Genomic DNA, 20,887 nt, shown 5'->3' with positions numbered 1-20,887 from the left:
GGAGAAGACTTCTTATGAAGTCTTCTACAAGTCTTCTATGAGGAAGACTTACAGAAGACTTCTCCGTTTAGCTAGAAACATTATTAAACATCAATGTTTGTAATTTCATAATTATCACCTATAAATTCGATTCAGTAGTCCCAATATTGACTAATAAACATGAATTAGCAAGAAGATATTAAAATTTCATTTTAATTTTGGATAAATTTGAAGTTTAATAAAAACTTCCGTAGAAGATTTATTTTGAAGTCATCCACGGAAGACTTCAAAAGAAGTCTACTATGTGTAGTGTAGACTTCAAAAGAAGTCTTCTATTTAGGTCATTTTTGCAATTGCAAATATATGAAGGAAGACTTCTTAAGAAGTCTACTCTACAGAAGACATCTTCGGAAGTCTTCCTTTGTAAATATTGGCTTACTTTTGAAATTGATTTTTTTCGAAATTCCCAAAGAAGACTTCCGTCGGATGATTTCTCTAGAAGTCTTCTCTCGCGGGCAAATGTTTGACCAGAACCCAGAATAAAACTCGAGAAGACTTAAAGAAGTCTTCTCATTGATATTAATTTTTTTACTATTATATTTCAATTGCAAAAGTAACCCACACAGAAATCTTCCGGCATTGAGAAAACTTAGGGAAGACTTTCAGAAGACTTTTGTAGAAGTTTTCTCTTGGAAGACTTCCTTAGAAGTCTTCTACAAAAAGTCAAATTTCTGACCAACTTCGGTCAAATTTAAAAGTAAACTGTTTATCTGAGAAGTCTTCTCTGGGAATTTCAAAATTTTTTGTTTACAAAGGAATGTTAGAAGACTTCTAGGGAAGTATTCTATTAAAACACACACAAAAGGTCAATTGCAAAACTAACCTATGCATTGAAAGAAGTCTTCTCGATGAAGAAGACTTCTTTAGAAGTTTTCTTCGTCGAACAAATCTGAAAAATAAAACGTAGTTCGCGATTTCATACCTTGAACTCGTGAGATGACTTGCGTGGTTTCTCCAATCACCCAGAACGTCACCACAACAGCTGCCTACTCGTTAATCACCAAGAATCGTGAGCTTATGAACCTTACATAATTTGTAATCAAAATCTTCAGTTTTTTTAATGAATTTTGAGAGAAAGTGTAAGATATGTGGTTTGTGTGGATAAGAAATGAAAAAGGATGAGAAAAAATCGAAACTTTAGGGAATTAACACTCTCAATTTGGTAGTTCATGGTGGTTGAGGTATTGATGTCAATGGCAAAGTTGTAAATATTTGGTGAAGATGAGGATGGTAAGGTAAAAGCAAAGTTTCGAAAAAAACATAGGTTATTTTTTAGGTTGACTTGAAATTTTGAGTCATTTTTAAAAGAACCCTAAAAATTTATTCCTTGTGAATGGTGATATTTTTTAAGAACGTTAGTGAATGCATTATTTCTCGCCGTTCTCTGGTCACCATTCATACCTTACAAAAAAAATGAATGATAAGGAATAGAAAAAAAATTAATTCCTTATGAATGGTATATTTTTATGGCAACCATAAGGAATTGAATGTTCCTTCTCATTCCCTTGGTCTGACTGGAACCATTCGGGAAACAAGAGGAACGAATAAAAAAAAAATGTACGGGAATAAAATAGCAGGAATAAAAAGGAATGGTTGTTCCTTATCAAATTTAACAAGAAATAATTTTGTTCTTTAATTCTCTACAAAAAAAAAAAGAATGAAAGGGAATGAGAGAAAATTATTATTCCTTATGAATTGTGATTTTTTTTAGGAACGTTAGGAAATACATTATTCATCGCCGTTCCCTGGTCACCATTCATATTTACAAAAGATATATATCTAAAAATCTATCCTACTAAAATATATTCTTATCATGGTAACTTGATCGATCCAATAGTATTCTTTCCATCATGGGGTCTTCCAAAAAAACATCCTTCAGGTAGTCCGAAGAATACACAATCTTTCTGTACCGAGCCACCTCATTGTTCTCTAGTACCTCCGGTAATGTCTCGATAACCGTATCATCAACTGGTCCATAGAAAATAGGGACATAAATTCGGTTACATGTTAAGGTAGATACAATTTCAACCTAAAACCAATTGGTGAGAAGTGAAGTGGTTTATTTATCTAATATATTACTAAAGATTCTTCAAATGTAAGATGTTAGAGATTTTATTTATTTACTTAAAGATATAAAATGATTTCACATTTCTATGTAATTAAATGGTATTATTCATATGTTATATGTTGCGCTGCAACATGATAATCAGATTAAATTGCTTTAAATTAAATATAATATATATTTTTTTTTTTGAAATAACTTCTTTATATTTTTTCTTACTTTCTCACTCAAATTTCTTATAATATTAAACATAATAACATATAAATTTAGAATGGCGAACATATAATAAAGCTAATGAAAAGGCAAAACAAATTAACATAGTTTATAAAATAAATTTCTCATGAATGTTCACAATCCGATTGATCTATCATTTTTAATGAAACAAAAGCGAATTACAACAAAACAAATTGGTGTAATCTAACCAAACAAGACTCACTAAAACTGTATATTTCAATTATATATACAATATAAAAATGTAATTATTTTACTAAAATATGCCACTATCTATATTTATTTAAATAATATTTTTAAATTTATTTAGTCTGAAAATTATACCAAATGATAGAAAATGGCTTTTACTTTCTAAGAATTTGTCCCCAAAAAAAAGCGTACAAATCATGTACCTTTTTATTCAAATAATTAATAATTACTTACTTGCATTGAGAAGGCCATGTAGTAGCGAAGTCAGGGTAACCTGAGAATTCGGAGTGGAGACTTCGAATTGCATAGGAGATGCAGCGGAGGAGGACGAAGAGCGGAGGCAGCGAAGCGACTCGCTGCGATGAGTTGGCGAAGGAAATCCGAGCTGGGAGTTAGAGATCGGCGATGCAGGCCGTTGAAGAGATACAGAGGGGAAGAGATAGAGAAACGAAAGACTTCATCGATTTTTTTTCATCCTCTGGGATCATGATTAACCCAGGTTCTTAGGGTGGGGTTCTTAGCTTCGGTTAAGAACCGTTTCTTAGCTTTTAACTAATAAAAGCTAAGAACCATCTCTTAAATAAGAGATATAAGAGCCAGTTTTTAGCTGAAAAGTGTTAAAAAAAATAAAAAAAAAACAAAAAAAATGTCAAATCATAAGTTAAGAACCCCAAATTAAGAGCTCGGGTTAATCATGATCTTTATCGCGGTATGCTATACCGGGTCACTAGGTTTTTTTGGTTTAAAAAAAATAAAAATTAGGTAATTAAGTTGAAAACGTCGCTTAATCTAAAGCGGAAGGGACAGGGTTTCAAGGGGCACGTGTCATTCATACAAAATCTCTCTCTCTCACTACCGTCTCGTCTTCTCTCTTTCTCTCGAGGCGACACCGAAGGCGAAACGGAGATCTCTCCGCGACGATGAAATCTCCTCGTCGATGGCATCAGCCGGAGTCTCTATCGGTGGAATCGTCGCCTCTCTCTCTTTGGTCGATGATTCCGCGTCTCCCTCGACGAATCCGCCTCTCTCTCTCTCTCTCGATCTCGTCGACGATTCCGCGTCTCCGGCGCTCTCTTCGACGATTCCGCCTCCCTCTCGATCTCCTTGACACCTCCGCGTATCTCTCGATCTCCTCGACGCCGCCGCGAATCTCTCGCTCTCCGCGTATCTCAAGCTGATCACTCCACCTATCTCAACCGAAATCAAACCGAAAGAAAAAGCTAAGTTGTTTTCCTTTTATGTTTGAATCATTCGTTGTTAAATTGATTCGTTTGTTGTCTTGCATGCGTCTCTTGGGTTTGTTTATGTCTTCTGATTCAACTCGGTTATGTCTCTGTCTTTGTTTGTTAATCATTCTTGTGATAGAAAAAAGTTTGTCTTTGTTTATATCGATCAATATTTGTTTCTTCATGCGTCTCATGCGTTGCTTGTGCTTGTTTGTGTCTCGTGATTCAACAGATGATGTCTCTGTGTCTCAATATATCAATCGGGTGTGCTGGATAGTTTATGTCTCTGTCTTTGTTTAAGTCGATCAGTTCTTGTGTTTGTTTATGTATATTGATTGAAGAGATGACGTCTTAGTATTTGTTTCTTAGTCTTTCTTGTGTCGGAATCGTTCTAATGTTGATTCTGTTTCTTGCGTTTCCTTTTCAGATGGACGGATAAAGAGACTTGAAGTTTATTCAAAGAAGAGGTCTGTTGTTTGGACGGATGAAGAGGCAATGAGCATTTCAGGTTAGTAGCCTTTGAACCGTGAATTGATTGTGAATCTGGTTAGATAGAAAGTAGGTAGATAGCAATTGATTGTGAACCGTGAATTGATTGTGAATCTGATTGTGAATGTCAAACCGAAAGTCAAAAGCTGAAGTGTGATTAATGAGTTAGATAGCAATGAATGTTAGATATATGAGTTAGCTAAATGTCAAGTCCATATGGTTGTGGGTGTGATCAAAGCGTTAAACGCTTTTTCTCTTCTATTAAACAGACTCCTTCTTCTCTCTTTCTCTTTCAAACTCGTTTTCCTTTCTATTAAACACACTCCTTATTCCATCTCTCTTCTTAGACAAGTTCAGATATGGATTCCAATCCATATAGGAGTTTTAATTTTGTTGATCTTCTTCAAAGTCAACAAGAAACTGGCATCGGTTCAGAATCCTTCCCTATTCCTTTATTTGGGACGCAAGCAACTGAAGGTTCAAACTTCGAACCAGACAGTCATGTGGAAAGTAGAGGACGACACACGTGGACTCCAACAGATGACAATGTCCTCATCAGCTCTTGGTTAAATACCAGTAAAGACCATGTGGTAGGGAATGAGCAACGGTCGGTTTCTTTCTGGAAAAGGATAGCAGCCTACTACTCGGCTAGTCCTAAGATCGCATCACAGTGTAAGCAAAGGTGGCACAAGATCAACGACATGGTGGGAAAGTTTTGTGGAGCTTTTGAAGTAGCAACTCGTGAGAAAACCAGTGGGCAAAACGACGCTGATGTTCTCAAACATGCCCACAAGATCTTCTTCAACAACTACAAAAACAAGTTCACATTAGAACATGCTTGGAAAGAGCTTAGACATGACCAGAAGTGGTCTGATCTTTCTTCTGCTTGCTCTCAAGGAGATTCCAAAAGGAAGAAGTTAGATAACGGCTCGCACTCAGCCTGCTTACTGGCTGACGATGGAGCAACTCGACCCCCTGGTGTTAAGGCTGCAAAAGCCCGTGGAAAGAAACAAGTCAGTGATGGGAAAGACCTTGATGAGTTTCAGAAAATGTGGAGAATCAAGCAAGAGGATTTGGTTATTAAGGAGAAGCTGTCGAAGATGAAGCTTCTGGACAGGCTAATGGCAAAACAAGAACCTCTAGATGATGGTGAAGAAGCTCTGAAGAAGAAGTTAATTAACGAGTTGTTGCTGTCTAATTAGGTCTTGTGATTGTTCTTAAGTTTTAACTTTAGATTTTATTGTTCTTGTTCCTGCTCTATTTCTTAAGTTCAAGTCTCGCTCTAGTTGTTGTAATGGTGTGGTTATTGATTTTATAAAATGTTTTAAGTTATCCTCTTCTTGTTGAGTTATCTTTGAAGTTAATGTTCTTGTCTCTTTACATGATGCTTGTGTGACAGATTGCAGCCTTGGACTGGAGCGAGTCACGGATGCTTGGGTGACAGAGTGCAGGCTTGGACTGAAGCGACAGAGAGATGTTTTGTAGTCTCAAGTTGAGTGCATGTATGTGTCAAGTTGAGTGTCTGTATGTGTCTGTGTCTTGTAGCCTTGGACTGGAGTTGTAGTATCAACTTGATGCCATCTTCTTTATTTATAACAACAACAACAAGCTCTTCTTCTCTCTATATCCATCGCAACACAAACACATCTTCTCTCTTCAAACATAACAACAACAAACTCATCCTGTGTCCATTAGACAACAAAACCATCTTCTCTCTTTATCTTATTAAACAACAAAACCATTTACTCTCTTTATCTTATTAATCGCCAAACAACCAAAGCCATCTTCTCTCGTAGTGCCATTATCCGTCTTTAAACACCAGACCATCTTTTTTATCCTTTAAAAAACCAAACACCTTTACCATCTTATTTTAAAAAAAAACCAAACACCAAAACCATCTTTTTTAAAAATCCTTTAATCACCATATATGGCTTTTTCTTCTCAAAATCCTTTAGATGAATCTTTTGATGATGCATTTGATGAGCTCTTTGATCAACATTTTGATCAAGCCTTTGAGAATTTAACCATTCATCGTGATGAAGAAGAACGAAGAAAAAAAAGAAAAAAAAGAAAAAAGAGCGTATATCGAATGAAATCGTGAGGAATGGCATATTCGTTTATGGAATGATTATTTCAGTGATACTCCAACGTATCCTAAAAGTTTCTTCCGACGCCGTTTTAGAATGAACAAGCCATTGTTTATGCGCATTGTTGATCGCCTCTCCAAAGAAGTTCAATACTTTAAGCAAAGGCAAGATGGTCTCAGAAGGATTAGTCTCTCTCCCCTTCAAAAGTGTACGGCAGCCATTCGTGTGTTGGCATATGGTTCTGCAGCTGATACGGTCGACGAATACCTCAGGCTCGGTGAAACAACAACTCGGTTATGCGTGGAGAATTTTGTGGAAGGAATTATATATTTCTTCGGCGATGACTACCTAAGAAGACCAACACCGGCTGATCTTCAACGTCTACTTGACGTTGGAGAGTATCGTGGATTTCCCGGGATGATAGGGAGCATCGATTGTATGCATTGGGAGTGGAAGAATTGTCCCACCGCTTGGAAAGGGCAATATTCTCGTGGTTCGGATAAACCAACAATCGTTTTAGAAGCGGTTGCTTCATACAATCTTTGGATATGACACTCGTTTATTGGGCCCCCAGGTACCTTAAACGATATAAATGTTCTTGATCGCTGACCTGTTTTTGATGACATAATAAATGGTCATACTCCGGAAGTCACTTACTATGTCAATGGAAGAGAGTATCATTTGACTTACTATCTCACCGATGGTATTTATCTGAAATGGACAACTTTTATCCAATCTATTCAAATACCACAAGGGCCGAAAGCAGTTTTATTTGCTCAACGTCAAGAAGCTGTCCGAAAGGATGTCGAAAGTGCTTTTGGAGTCTTGCAAGCTCGCTTTGCCATTGTTAAAAATCCATCACTTTTTTGGAATAAAGTCAAAATTGGGAAGATTATGAGAGCATGTACCATACTCCATAATATGATAGTAGAAGACGAACGAGATGGATACACTCAATTTGATCCTTCAGAGTTCCAACAAGCAGAAGACAACAGAAGTTCACATGTCGATCTCATGTATTCTACGGATATCCCTACAAATATCGCAAATATGATGGGTGTTCGAACAAGAATTCGTGATAGAAAAATGCATCAACAGCTGAAAGATGATCTGGTTGAACATATTTGAGAAAAATTTGGACGTGACGAAGACGACAACTGATCTCCTATGCTTCTTTCAAATAATTCTCGTTTATTGTAATAATCTTTGTTTTCATGTTTTTATTTTAAAATCTATGTTTAAAATGTTATCTTTTATTATGTTTTATGTAATTGATCTGGTTGAACATATTTGAGAAAAATTTGGACGTGACGAAGACGACAACTGATCTCCTATGCTTCTTTCAAACAATTCTCATTTATTGTAATAATCTTTGTTTTCATGTTTTTATTTTAAAATCTATGTTTAAAATGTTATCTTTTATTATGTTTTATGTAATAAAAAATTAAAATTAATAAAAAATGTTTAGTAATTTTTTTTAAGAAACCTAAAATAAGAGACTTGCAATGGAGGAGGAAATAATCTCAAGGTTCTTAATCAACTCTCTTACCAAAATTAACTCTTTAAATACTATTAAAAATAAATTAAGAGACCCATTAGGGTATTAAGGATAAAGATGCTCTTAGAGCATGATTATTGGGGGTTCTTAACGGAATATAAGAACCTGTCTCTTAACTTTTAACTAAAAAAGTTAAGAACCGGCTCTTAAAACTCTTATTTAAGAACCGGTTCTTAGCTTTTTTAGTTCTAAGTTAAGAGACAGATTCTTATATTCCGCTAAGAACCCCACCCTAAGAACCCCCCAATAATCATGCTCTTATAACTCCTAATTAGAAAACGGTTCTTATGTTAATTACAATTTTTCATTTTTTTTAAATCCTAATTATGCTAAGATACCTATCTAAGAGACCTGGTTAATCTTGCTCTTCATGTCCTTCACGAGGATACTGAAACTTGAAAAAGTCTCTCCACTACAACACACTCTCTTTGAAAGGAGTGAAACTTGTTGTCAACCACGCCGTCTCCCGGACTTCCTAACACATGATTCTAAGAAACTCTTTGTTTCTAAGAAACCCCTTTTGCTAAGAACTTTTCTCTATGTTAATGCAATACAAAGCTTCCCCAACCTATTTATACTAACTAGATTTCGCGGCTCTCTTCCCCAAGTAAAGATCTCCAAATCTCTTTGTTAATCTTCTTTTTCCTTTTAAGCAAACTTCCTTTTGCCTTAATGATCAACTTCCTCTTCAAGCAAACTCTCTTTTGTTTAATGGAAAACGTCCATTTCTCTTCACACATATATTTCCTTTCCTTTTTCAAGTTCAAACAATCATACACAAACTGTAATATAACTCCATCTTCATGTAACATGTTATGTACTACCTCCTGTAGTACTCCACAGACTATTACATCAACATCGTAGACCATAACACCCCGAGAGATACTACAAAGTAAATGGTAGCTATAAAAGAAATCGGGGACATTACAAATCACAACACAATTGTAGTTTCAAAAAGATCAAAGAGTAAACCAAAGGGGAAGACATAACTATTGTTTTATTCACCAACCATGAACCATGCACAGCTTGGAGGAACGCTGCAACCTGCAAAAGACCAATCCAAAAGGCAGAGTTTGTCACCAACGTGCCCAAGATCTTTACTATATTCTTCGCTTTTCCTTAAAATAAAAATGTTATTTAGAAGTGCTAAGTATAAAAATGTTATGCAGAAGTGCTAAACTTGGATAATGATTGAATTGAGCTCACTTTTCATTTTGACCATATTCTAAGTTTTGGATTACATAAAATCCATATGTATGATAGATAAGACAATCAAAGTTTCATTCTTGTTCTAGACTAAGACACAAGAATAACAAATAAAAATTTATGTTTATGTGTTTTTGTAAAGACCTTTGATAATGTTTGAACAATGAATCTCATCTCTCTTTCTAACCAACAATTAGTTTTTGATTTTTCTATCTTGTTCAAGTTATGATTTTTCATTGTCTGCAACTTTTTATATAGACTACTAAGGATTACAATGGTTAGTACCAACGGATATAATTGTTAACACCAACAATTATAATAGTTAGCCAAAAGTTAAAACTGTTAACACTAACAATTGAAATGGTTAGTGAAAGTCACAATGGTTCTTTACTGAACAAAAATTTATATAGATTTTTAGAGCTACAAACAAAATTTATAGAGATTTAGGTGGTCTTACATGACACAATATCTGTCTATGCTGCCTTCTGCTCTTCAGTGATGTTTTCTTTATATCCTCAGGCACAGCTTCAAATTATTCATCAATGTATTTGATACCTAGTTGGTGAGCTCAAAAACTACTATGGGCTTTCTATAACATCTTTTCCCTCGGCCTTATACCTTTCAACAAAATAACCCTTATTACAAAAACTGAAAAAAATATATATATATTTCCACCCAACGACGACGTTTTAGTACCATTTTATAAAATCACTAACCTCAGGTGAAGAAGATCAAAGACGAAGAACATTTGAGTTCCGTTGAATGGAGATGAAAGACTCGTCGTAGTCTCCTCTGATCGAATCCGCATTATCGATCTCTCTTCTGAATTTCGAATTCTCAATCATCCAGTCCGATCCACGACACACCGATTTGATCTGACGCTCTCCGGTTGCGATTACACCCACCCGCGGTGGTGATCGGCGATCATCGAGATGTCGTGGGGGTTAGGGTGGAAGAGATCGTCGGAGAGTTTCCGTCTGAGTCTCTCTTACGGCGCGGACGATCTAAACGAGGATCCAATCCGATCACCGTCCGCTTCTCCGTTCGGATCTCCGACATCGATAACGTCATCCGCCTGCTCGTCTCCCTCCGCGGTGGAGGATCCGGAACTAGGTTTCCGGATCGATTTGGACTGGACGGCGGGGGATTCCGAGGACCAGGTCGCGTTACGGCTCGAGTCGCAGCTGATGGTGGCCTTGCCTGCGCCGAATGATACGGTGGTGGTTGAATTCAACGGAGAAGGCGAGGAAGTTGGGGTGGTGATGAGAGTTGAGAAACGGAGAGAGCCTTTGCGAGCAGTTACGTTGATGAAAGCGGCTGGCTCTGGTCAGCAGTATGATGGTGTAGGGGTGTTAACGAGGCTGATGAGGTCTGATATGATGCCTGCGGCGATTCCTGCTCCGGCTATTGATGTTGCTTCCTCTTGTGGGGAGCATTGGAAGACTGTGACCTCGTTGAGTCTATCTGGTGTTGGTTTGTTGGTATGGTATTTTAATGTTTCTTGATTGTAATGAAGAATGTTGTGATAAAGCTTTGAACTTTACTGAATTGGGCAGGTAATGCCTGTTGAAGTAACTGAGTTGCCTCTTCTTGAGAAGCTTTGCCTTGAGAACAATAAACTTTCAGTTTTGCCACCTGAGATAGGGAAACTGAAAAACCTTAAAGTTCTTAGAGTTGACAACAACATGCTTATCTCTGTTCCTGGTGAGCTTTACTTGCTTATACTTGTTATTCGCATCTTAATGCTAAAAGAGAATCGGTATGTACGATGTTAGTTTGAACTCTTGTGCAGCGGAACTAAGACAGTGCGTAGGTCTTGTCGAATTGTCCTTGGAACACAATAAACTCATCCGGCCTCTGCTTGATTTCAGGTCATTTTGGCAGATAGCTGATATCTCTATTTTTCCATTTCTTGAATTTAGTAGGTAGGAGGCTGATTTTTTATTTGATTGAAATGCAGGGCGATGGCTGGGCTACGAATACTACGGCTTTTTGGTAATCCCCTTGAATTCCTTCCAGAGATATTACCTTTGCATCAGCTTCGCCAGTTGTCTCTTGTAAATGTCAGAATTGTGTCTGATGAGAATCTTAGATCAGTAAATGTACAGATAGAGGTAAGAAGAAAACCCATCACACAATCTCTCTGCCACTTTTTTACTCTCTAGATGATTAAGTTTGTAGGCTAAGGGTGCGTTTGCATGATGCTAGACAGAAAACACTTCCTATTTTGGGGCATCTAGGCACAAGCTTAGTGCCTTCTCTCCCCTTATATTCCGTTCTTCGTCCTGTCACCATCCTCTTCTAGCATCTACATTGGTGAAGATAATGCAAGATGAAGGAAACCGTTCTGTTATTGGTAAAGATGAAAATGCAGTGAGGCAGCTTATAAGTATGATTACTAGTGACAATCGCCATGTGGTATGTTGGTTTTTGTTCTCTGCTATTACTAGAAAATAAATACATACTTTCTTTTGGGAACAATCACCATAACTACAGGTTTGATAGGTTGAGCAAGCATGTGTTGCTTTATCATCTCTTGCTCGAGATGTTAGCGTGGCAATGCAGCTGATGAAGTGTGATATAATGAAGCCAACTGAAACTGTTCTGAAATCTGCGGCCCCAGACGAAGTGATATCTGTGCTACAAGTCGTGGTCACCTTAGCTTTCGTATCTGATTCCGTTTCTCAGAAGATGCTCACCAAGGATATGCTGAAATCCTTAAAATCCCTGTGTGCTCATAAGAATCCTGAAGTAAGATAGCTGCATTTTGGCTCTCCTTATAAGTAAAACCTGCAGATTTTTTGACTGAGTTTTCATTTTCCTTAGGTTCAAAGACAAGCCTTATTAGCAGTTGGAAACTTGGCCTTCTGTTTGGAAAATCGTCGTATTCTGATTACTTCCGAGAGTTTGAGGGCGTTATTGATGCGGTTGACTGTCACACCTGAACCACGAGTCAATAAAGCTGCAGCTCGAGCTTTGGCAATTCTTGGTGTGTTTCTTGATGTGCTATATTGCCATAACTGTTTAACACTCTGAGCTGGGCATTACATAAAATATTGTTCCTCTGATGACAGGAGAAAATGATATTCTGAGACGTTCCATAAAAGGTAGGCAAGTACCAAAACAAGGACTGCGTATACTCACCATGGATGGAGGTGGAATGAAAGGTCTTGCAACGGTGCAGATTCTCAAAGAGATTGAGAAGGGAAGTGGCAAGCGTATACATGAACTATTTGACCTTATATGTGGCACATCAACAGGAGGAATGCTAGCTATTGCTCTTGGTGTCAAGCTTATGACACTGGAGCAATGCGAAGAAATTTACAAGAATCTAGGTGTGTAGAATTCCCTTGGATTTGCAGCTTCGTTGACTTACTGGTTCTGGACTTTACTTTGAATGATTTTTCTTTAGGAAAGCTTGTTTTTGCTGAACCTGTCCCAAAGGACAATGAAGCTGCAAGTTGGCGGGAAAAGTTGGATCAACTATATAAAAGTTCATCGCAAAGTTTCAGAGTTGTCATCCATGGATCCAAGGTATATACAGATCCTTTGGTCTATTCCTAATTTCTTCTTCTCTAGCGACATAAAATTAAAGAGAAGTCCTTTATTGTTTTGTTTATAAGGATTTATCATTTTTATGTTTTTTAGCGTCTTGGATTAGTGTAGGATTTCCTTCAAACTGTAAAAAGATATGCTTGTAGAAAATCGAATAGCTCTTGTTGGTTCCTACATGACTTGGAGTCAGGTTCTATAATATACTGTCTTGCAGCATAGCGCAGACGAGTTCGAGAGACTGTTAAAGGAAATGTGTGCTGATGAGGATGGGGACTTACTAATAGAATCAGCTGTGAAGAATGTTCCGAAAGTTTTTGTCGTATCTACTCTTGTTAGTGTGATGCCTGCGCAACCATTTATATTCCGGAACTACCAGGTACAACACTTCACTTTATCATTTTTGGTTATTTCCGTATTCTCTGTTATTTTGCTAGGAAGGGTATACCACTTTACATTCTCCTTTCTATACTTCTCTTGTGTATCATATGCTCTCTGTTTTCTGTTTGCAGTATTCTGTTGGAACTCCGGAAATGTCATATGCATTTTCAGATCATTCAGGCGGCAGTACATTAACTTCATCAACTGCCAGTGATCAAGCTGGCTACTACAAGCAAAGTGCGTTTATGGGAAGTTGTAAGCATCAGGTTTGGCAAGCAATACGCGCATCATCAGCTGCTCCGTATTATCTTGATGATTTTTCAGTCGGTACAAGTCTACCTTTTTCTTTTCTAGTTTTATCCTTGAGACTTAAAGTAAGCTTTACGCTGATATTTTTTATAATCTTTGTTTGCTTTTCAAATCGCCTAAGATTCATACCGCTGGCAAGATGGTGCAATAGTGGCAAACAATCCTACTATATTTGCCATTAGAGAAGCACAACTTCTATGGCCTGACACAAAAATTGACTGCTTGGTTTCGATTGGCTCTGGCTCTGTACCAACAAGGGTAAGTCGTGTTTTTTTCTCTCTTAGTTGTGAAATTTAGTTGATTGATTTGTGGCTGCAAGTGACAATTACAAATGGTCAAATTGTTAAAAGTCTTTGTTTATAAGATAAAACCCACTGAAATACATAGGGCGAGTAAAAGCTGGCCGTCTTTATACATAAGGCGAATAAAAGCTGATCATATTTATAATGTTAAGTAATTTTGTCAATGTTTATCTAACTATCTTGTAGGTACGTAAAGGTGGATGGCGTTACTTAGATACTGGACAAGTACTGATTGAGAGTGCTTGCTCAGTGGAACGGGTTGAAGAAGCTCTAAGCACATTGCTTCCTATGTTGCCAGAGATACAATATTTTCGATTCAACCCAGGTAATGCGCAGCACTTACAACGTGCAATAACATTATATCCTCTTGAACACCTAGGAAAACTTAAATTTTAATCCATGCCAATTATTATAATGTGGAAGTGTTTTGAATCTAGTTAACCACGTACATAATACATATGTTTTATCTATGCAGTTGATGATCGTTGTGGAATGGAGTTGGATGAGACTGATCCAGCGATTTGGCTAAAATTAGAAGCTGCAATTGATGAATACATACAAAGCAATTCCCAAGTACTTAAAAACGTCTGTGAGAGATTAACACTCCCCTTCCTAAACGATGAGAAGTGGTGTGAGAATTTGAAACCACGGTTTATGAATGGAAAGCAACCAAACAGAAGAGGTATATATTTCCAAATTATATGCGCTTGATAAAAACCTTCTCAAACTACTAGCTTAGTTAGTGACTTAACATTTTTATGACAGTAGAGAGCAGTCCTTCTCTAGGATGGAGACGCAATGTTTTGCTTGTGGAGGCTCAGCATAGTCCTGACTCAGGGAGAGTTAAGCATCACGCTCGTGCACTTGAGTCATTTTGTTCGAGTAATGGAATAAAGTTATCTTCACTACATGCTACTCCTGGAGGTCCGAAACCATCTCCGGGAACTGCATTCCCCACACCATTTAACTCTCCTCTAATAAGCGGAAGCTTGCCAACGAGCCCCCTTCTCTTCACTCCTGATCATGGCCCACAAAAGTTTAACAGGATTGACATGGTTCCACCACTTAGCTTGGACGGAGGTCATGCTGGAAAGACCATTTTGTCGCCTCCATCATCTCCTCCACCAAAAAGACAACTCTATCTTCCATTACGTCAAATGCATGAAAAGCTACAGAATTTACCCCAAGTGGGGATTATACATCTCGCGCTTCAGAATGATTCTAATGGTTCGATCCTAAGGTAACATTCAAACTTCTCCGTTTTCACCACAGAACCCTCAGGTCTAAAATGTTGATTTGGAGTTAATAGACACATTTGCTTCCTGGTTTCATTTAGTTGGCAAAATGATGTATTTGTGGTTGCTGAACCTGGAGATCTAGCGGATAAGTTTCTCCAAAGCGTCAAATTCAGTATATTATCAGTCATGCAAAGCAATCGCCGAAAGGCTGCATCAATTCTTTCCAACATCTGCTCAATCTCGGATCTGGTGCGTATCAAGAAATGCTTCCAGGTTGGGAATATCATCCACCGTTATATCGGACGCCAAACCCAAGTAAGAATATGCTCTCATTTCTAACTTCTCTGTGATGTTAGTATGCAGTTATTTTGTTTGTGATGTTACTTGTTAATTTCATTTAAAAAGGTGATGGAAGATGATCAAGAAATCGCAGCATTTATGTTCCGCAGAACCGTCCCTTCGACCCACCTAACTCCTGATGACATTCGCTGGATGGTAATGGCACTCTGACCTTTGTACAACAACCAAAAAAAAAGCTATCTGCTAGTTTCATGTTGACATATTCTTATTCTTGCATTTCTAAAAAGGCTATTTCTTCAAAAATAGTGTCTGTAAACTTATATTCAAGTTTGGTTGCTGGTTACAAAATCTCGAACCTCAAAAAGTTAGTGATGAGCATAAGAAAGGCTGATAAGAAGAAGGCCCACATGTTCTGTTTTCATGTTTTTTTCCTTTTTTGTAATTCTGTTTTTATGTTTGTAAGAAAAGATTGTACATACGCTTATGCTTGTAAGCCTATTCTGTGAAACAGGTAGGAGCATGGAGAGACAGGATAATACTCTACTCAGGAACATTTGGACCAACACAAGCTGTAGTTAAAGCCTTCTTAGACTCTGGTGCCAAAACTGTGATTGGTCCTTCAACCGAACCGCAAGAGACACCTCTAATCACATCTCAAGGTTCCCCATTTGAATACAACATTGGAGAAAACGGTAAGTTTGAGATTGGAGAAGAAGAAGACGAAGAAGAAGAGGAAGCCGAAAGGGAACAGATGGAACCACCGACCCCGACAGCGACAAGTGACTGGGAAGATAGTGACCATGAGAAGATGAACGGAGACGACAATAAGTGCTCTGGTCTTTGGGAAGACGAAGAAGAGCAAGTGTCTGAGTTTGTTTGCCAGCTATATGATATGTTGTTCAGAGAGAATGCAAGTGTCGATGTTGCTCTTCAGAAAGCTCTTGCCTCTCATCGGAAGCTAAGGTACACTTGTCATCTCGCCAATGTATAGAGAGGAGACAACAATCTCTTTTTTATTAATTTTATACTTTTTTGACCGGAGGGAGAAGAAAACTGAAAAATACAATCATTTGTTCGTTTCTGCATATCAGTAAGTTTCTTGCTTATAAATCTTTAAAGAGGTACAAGAAATAAAGATTTTTACAAATTTTGGTAGTGAAAATCTCTTTATGCCTTGACTTCTCACTCATATTTTTTGTTTAGATTTGAATAATTGATAGAATTGTATTATACTTTTTGCTTGGGATGTGAATTGTGAATATACTACAAAAGAAGAGAATCACATGTGTCATCAAAAACCTCTATAGGCCATAGGATTTGACTTTTGTATTTTTAGGGTTTGTCTTCTCTGTTTACATTTATTTGGAAGAGGCCAGCATACCTTGTGGTAAGCATGTAAAATTAAACTTATTTTATACGTATGATCAGCATAACAGATAGAAACACATGTGGCGTATAGCCTATAGGTTGATTGTTAACCATTAAGACATGCTAAAAGAGTTTCAATGCCCACAAGAAAACAATACCACCAAAGATACTTATGAACTTCAATTATATCTGGAAAAAAAAAAACCAAAATGAGTTATCATTTCATTGCTGTCAAGCCTGAAGATAGGCAAAAAAAAACGTAACTGAAAATACCAATCTCGTAATGGTCGGAGCCATTATATATCTTTCATTGAGTGAGGCAACGCTGCTTCGACTTCATTCCACAAGTCGACATTTCTGGTGAACTCCTCTTTCACTTGAGCAATGAGCTCTTTTGCCTCTTCAACCTTTGAATCCTTAGCTAGTCCATTAACAACCAACTTCATGATTCCAAAACTCGGAACCCAGTTCTTCTCCATACTCTCCATGCTTACCAGCAATCATCAGACCAAAGCTAACCTTGTCGGCTCTATCCCCTTCCTCTCTGCAATAATGGAGTAAGACGAACTAGCAGAACCCTCCATACTTCTTTGTCTTCTTGACATCAAGTTCGATCTTATGCATCTCTTCTTTGTCTTCTTGACATCAAGTTCGATCTTATGCATCTCTATGTAAACTCGTTTCGTTTCCTCGTAATCCTTAGCTACCACGCAAGCGAAGAGAAGAGCGTTCAATGACTTTACCGTACGAGAGATCTCTAACTTCTCGGGCTAACTATGGTCAAGCATGTTCGCATGAGCGTAGTGAACAATGGCATGAACAATGGCATGAACAGTGAAACGCTCCATTTTGAGGTCGTTTGGACGAATCTTGATGACATAAGCACAGCGAAATGGAGATGGAGATGAAAAAGTAAAGATCCTATAGAACCGGGGGTTTGAACCCGACGTTAATCGATCACGCAACCTTCTGATCTGGAGTCAGACGCGCTACCATTGCGCCACGAATCCGGTGACTAATGTATCCACTTGCAATATAGATATTCGCACAATAGTTTTGTAATGTTTTCAAGCAAACTCTAGTTTCTTTCCAAACCACTATTAGCATCGTTAAAAATCTAAGCAATAATAACATCAGTGTCAACACATAATACATGATCAGGTATGCGGACCTGGTTTCAATGGTATAGTTTTCTAGTGAGTGACCTTTCTTCGTTAGCTTTTCTAACTTTGTTATTCACTACAAAAAATGGTTAACATCATTTATTTTATATTTTTCATTAGTTATACGTGATGGAAAGAATTTTACATGATAAATCTCTCACTGTTCTTCAAACTGGCTGTTTATGTTGTTACTTCTAGTTCTTGTCTTTTTGGTTGGTTGTTAATAAACTTTATTTTCCAAATTAGACAACCAATCACAAAAAAATAATAATAATGGCTGGTTGGTAAAAGAGTATTATTATTGTTCAATACTTATGTGACTACACTAGAAAGTAGAAACAATTGAAAACCAAAGCACATGAATCATTGTGATGATGATGGTTGGATTCATTAAATTTAGTTAATTATTGACTGGACCATTTTATTTCTTTTGTCAGGAAAGGTTGGACCAGTTTCAATTGGTTCAGCCTACTAATAATAACATACTAGTACATGACTGGACGTAGCTTTTAACGTAAATATTCCATTTTTTATTTTCTTTTAACTTATCTTTCAGTTAAGTGAAAAATCAAACCGTAGAAAAAATCAATAAAACTAAAAAGTAAGTCCCATTTTTACAAACCGGAGTTGCTCTTTCTTTTTTTTACTTTTGAAAATATGTATTTTTTTAATTAACTATTTTTATTATATTCCCAATGGGGCATCATTACAATGAACTTAAAATCAGGATTCAACCAAAATCGGTACAACCATAAGGCTTGGTAGTTTTAACTCATCGGACACACAGCCAAGTTGTTGGGCGCAACTCCGGATCCTTCCATTATCACCACCGTATCCAGGTTACTCCGGGAGGAACTGATAGCTCCCGCTCTCCTCCATGGCCAAGCCAGGGTTGCTCTTGGAATCCACCTTCCAAGAATTGGTTGAAATACAAGAGCAGTGGAACCTGGATAAGAACAAAGAGAATAGCAGGCTAGGGTGGATTTGCAGAGACGAGAAAGGTCATGTATTATGTACAGGGGCAAGAGCTGTGACAAGATCGACTTCAACCATTATTACAGAAATAAAAGCGCTAAAATGGGCTGCAGAAACTTTGGCAGGCTTTGGTTACAAGAATATTATATTTGAATCTGACTCTCTGACCCTAGTCAAGATGATAAATGGAGTAGAAGAAGCAGTGCCGTCTTGACCAATATAATAGGCTTTAGCAAATCACGGAATATAAACATTCTTACAAATATTTTCTATATTTTTTCTTCATTACATTTCTTTAACTAGAGCTCTAAGATCTGAAACATAAAGAAAAATATATCTCAAAACTAATGGTAAGAGTACATATTTCTTATTGTTTTGGTTTTTAATAAGTAAATTAGGTTTACTTAATTATATTTTTTTTTATAATTTAACATATTGAAATAAACCTTTAAAACAACAAAAAAAAAAAAATTATGGATCCATGGCAAATGTCCATGTTACCTTGGGTAAGAGCCGGCACTGAAAAGAAGTTTGGCCAATGTTGCAGCCTACAATAGACGTGATCTGCCAATATTTGTCACAGATTCAGAGTCTTGAGGTCAGTTATTATTCAGGAGGAAGAAATAAAACAGTTGACAAAATAGCAGAGGAGACTTTTGATTTTGTGTCCAATGTTCATATGTTATACAATTATGACTGAAACATCTGGTTTTGTCTGATAAAACAGTGTAAATTGGTGTGAAAACTCACTCTCTTTAATAAAAATACATATATTCACTCTTGTTATAAATCAAGTGATGAATGTCCATAACCGGCCCGGTCCATAACCAGTCCAAACCCTAGAAGACAGAGACATAGCCGAAACCATAGAGAGAGGAGAGAGAGGCGGCCGCAAGCCTTAGAGGAGAGAGAGAAACGGCCACAAGCTTTAGAGAAAAGGAAACTCTATTTCTTTTTCCTTGTATATGTAATCTTTCCATTTATGTATTTAACAGTTATCCTAAATCTAGTTGGATTAGGATTTGTACTCTTTTCTTTTATCTCTATCTTGTAAATCTTATATAAGGGATGTCTTATTCATTAATGAAATATATAGAATTCAAATTCTTTTACAACACGTTATCAGCACGATTGTTCTCTGCCATCTAAGCTAAAATCGCCAATCCCTTAAACCTAACCTAGCCGGCGACTTTAACCTAATCCCGACGAACCTTAATTCGTCCTAGCTCGCGTTCCAGCTCGTCAGCAACCGATCAGCTCCATCCCTAAGGTGTTTCTGATCCTAGACGACCTCAGCTTCCGTTCGCATCACAGCCAGCTCGTGTTCCCGATCAACCAGCTCGCAATCCCGATCAGCCGCTTGCAAACCCGATAGGAAGCAGACGCGTCCCGTCCCGTTCAGCTTGCATCCGACGACAGCCAGCTCGCGTCTGTCCGTGTGCAGCTCGAGGTTCATCGTTCTTTTTGGTGGTCCGGTTTCAACCCTACAAACAAAGGTATACCGATTAATCTAAGAACATAATGATCAAACCCTAAAACCCTAATCCATTATTATGGAAATCTAATGTTCTTGATAAACCCTAAAAATTGGTATAACCTAAAACTGATCATCTTATAATCACTAGATTGAAATCGATTTCATTAGAACATGTTGATTGATTGTTCTGATCTGAATTATGAAAACCCTAAAACCCGATTTTAAATTGTTCTTGCTTGATTGAATGATTGATGATCTGAGTTTTAAGATTAATAGATTGATTGAATCTCGAAACTAAAATCTTAAGGCCTTGAAACCCTTAACCTCATGTTGATAAAATCGGCCACTTAAATGTTTAAAACCCTAAATCTCATTTTCCTAAAGGCCTTGAAACCTTGATCTCATATTATTAAAATCAAATTCTAGTATTGCTTAAATCAAAACTCTAATTTTCATAATAAGAAACCGATTGATTAGGGTTGTTTGCATAAACATATAAAACTGAATATGAATTGCATTCGTCTTGTTTTAAAATATCGACCAGCATGACATATAGATCGTATAAACTTGAATAGTTTGCATCATAGAATTGTATGGCCGTGCGGCCTAATATAGAATCTATGATTAATCGCACCATGGTCGTTTTAGATTGTTTGAAAACATGATTGTATAAGACTTGCTTGTGGCCGAGATTATTGATTGTCTTGCGGCCACATGATCACATTGTGAAACCCT

The 20,887-nt window shown here is 37.2% G+C and overlaps 3 protein-coding genes and 1 non-coding gene across 5 annotated transcripts in view; 2 read left to right on the top strand and 2 right to left on the bottom strand.

Moving 5' to 3' along the window:
* Positions 1 to 4,595: 4,595 nt before the first annotated feature.
* Positions 4,596 to 5,438, top strand: LOC106314368 (glutathione S-transferase T3-like). The gene has a single exon (XM_013752246.1). It carries the CDS (start codon positions 4,596 to 4,598, stop codon positions 5,436 to 5,438), a length of 843 nt encoding a protein of 280 aa, XP_013607700.1.
* A 4,361-nt stretch (positions 5,439 to 9,799) lies between these two features.
* On the top strand, positions 9,800 to 16,318 carry LOC106318483 (phospholipase A I). Of its 2 annotated transcripts, none has more exons than XM_013756491.1 (18): positions 9,800 to 10,568; positions 10,644 to 10,791; positions 10,880 to 10,958; positions 11,048 to 11,201; positions 11,296 to 11,505; positions 11,593 to 11,838; positions 11,914 to 12,076; positions 12,162 to 12,422; positions 12,500 to 12,621; positions 12,857 to 13,018; positions 13,152 to 13,347; positions 13,451 to 13,587; positions 13,818 to 13,956; positions 14,107 to 14,313; positions 14,400 to 14,871; positions 14,968 to 15,184; positions 15,275 to 15,364; positions 15,681 to 16,318. In XM_013756491.1, the coding sequence occupies exons 1-18, from the start codon at positions 10,020 to 10,022 to the stop codon at positions 16,158 to 16,160; spliced, it is 4,032 nt and encodes a 1,343-aa protein (XP_013611945.1). In that variant the 5' UTR covers positions 9,800 to 10,019; the 3' UTR covers positions 16,161 to 16,318. The 2 variants fall into 2 exon arrangements, with proteins under 2 accessions (XP_013611945.1, XP_013611944.1); XM_013756490.1 differs by having other exon boundaries at positions 14,397 to 14,871.
* A 1,157-nt stretch (positions 16,319 to 17,475) lies between these two features.
* TRNAW-CCA lies at positions 17,476 to 17,547 on the bottom strand. The gene has a single exon. It is a non-coding gene; the product is annotated as a tRNA-Trp (tRNA).
* A 1,861-nt stretch (positions 17,548 to 19,408) lies between these two features.
* Positions 19,409 to 20,887, bottom strand: part of LOC106318972 (protein TRANSPARENT TESTA 12) — an 8,321-nt gene continuing 6,842 nt past the window's right edge. The window contains exon 8 of the transcript XR_001265407.1: positions 19,409 to 19,452. The gene's annotated coding sequence lies outside the window, so the exon portion shown is untranslated. The remainder of the gene's footprint in view (positions 19,453 to 20,887) is intronic.

Source organism: Brassica oleracea, chromosome C9, assembly GCF_000695525.1.
Source record: "Brassica oleracea var. oleracea cultivar TO1000 chromosome C9, BOL, whole genome shotgun sequence".
Lineage (NCBI taxonomy): Eukaryota > Viridiplantae > Streptophyta > Magnoliopsida > Brassicales > Brassicaceae > Brassica > Brassica oleracea.
This window is presented reverse-complemented; position numbering and strand designations above follow the sequence as displayed.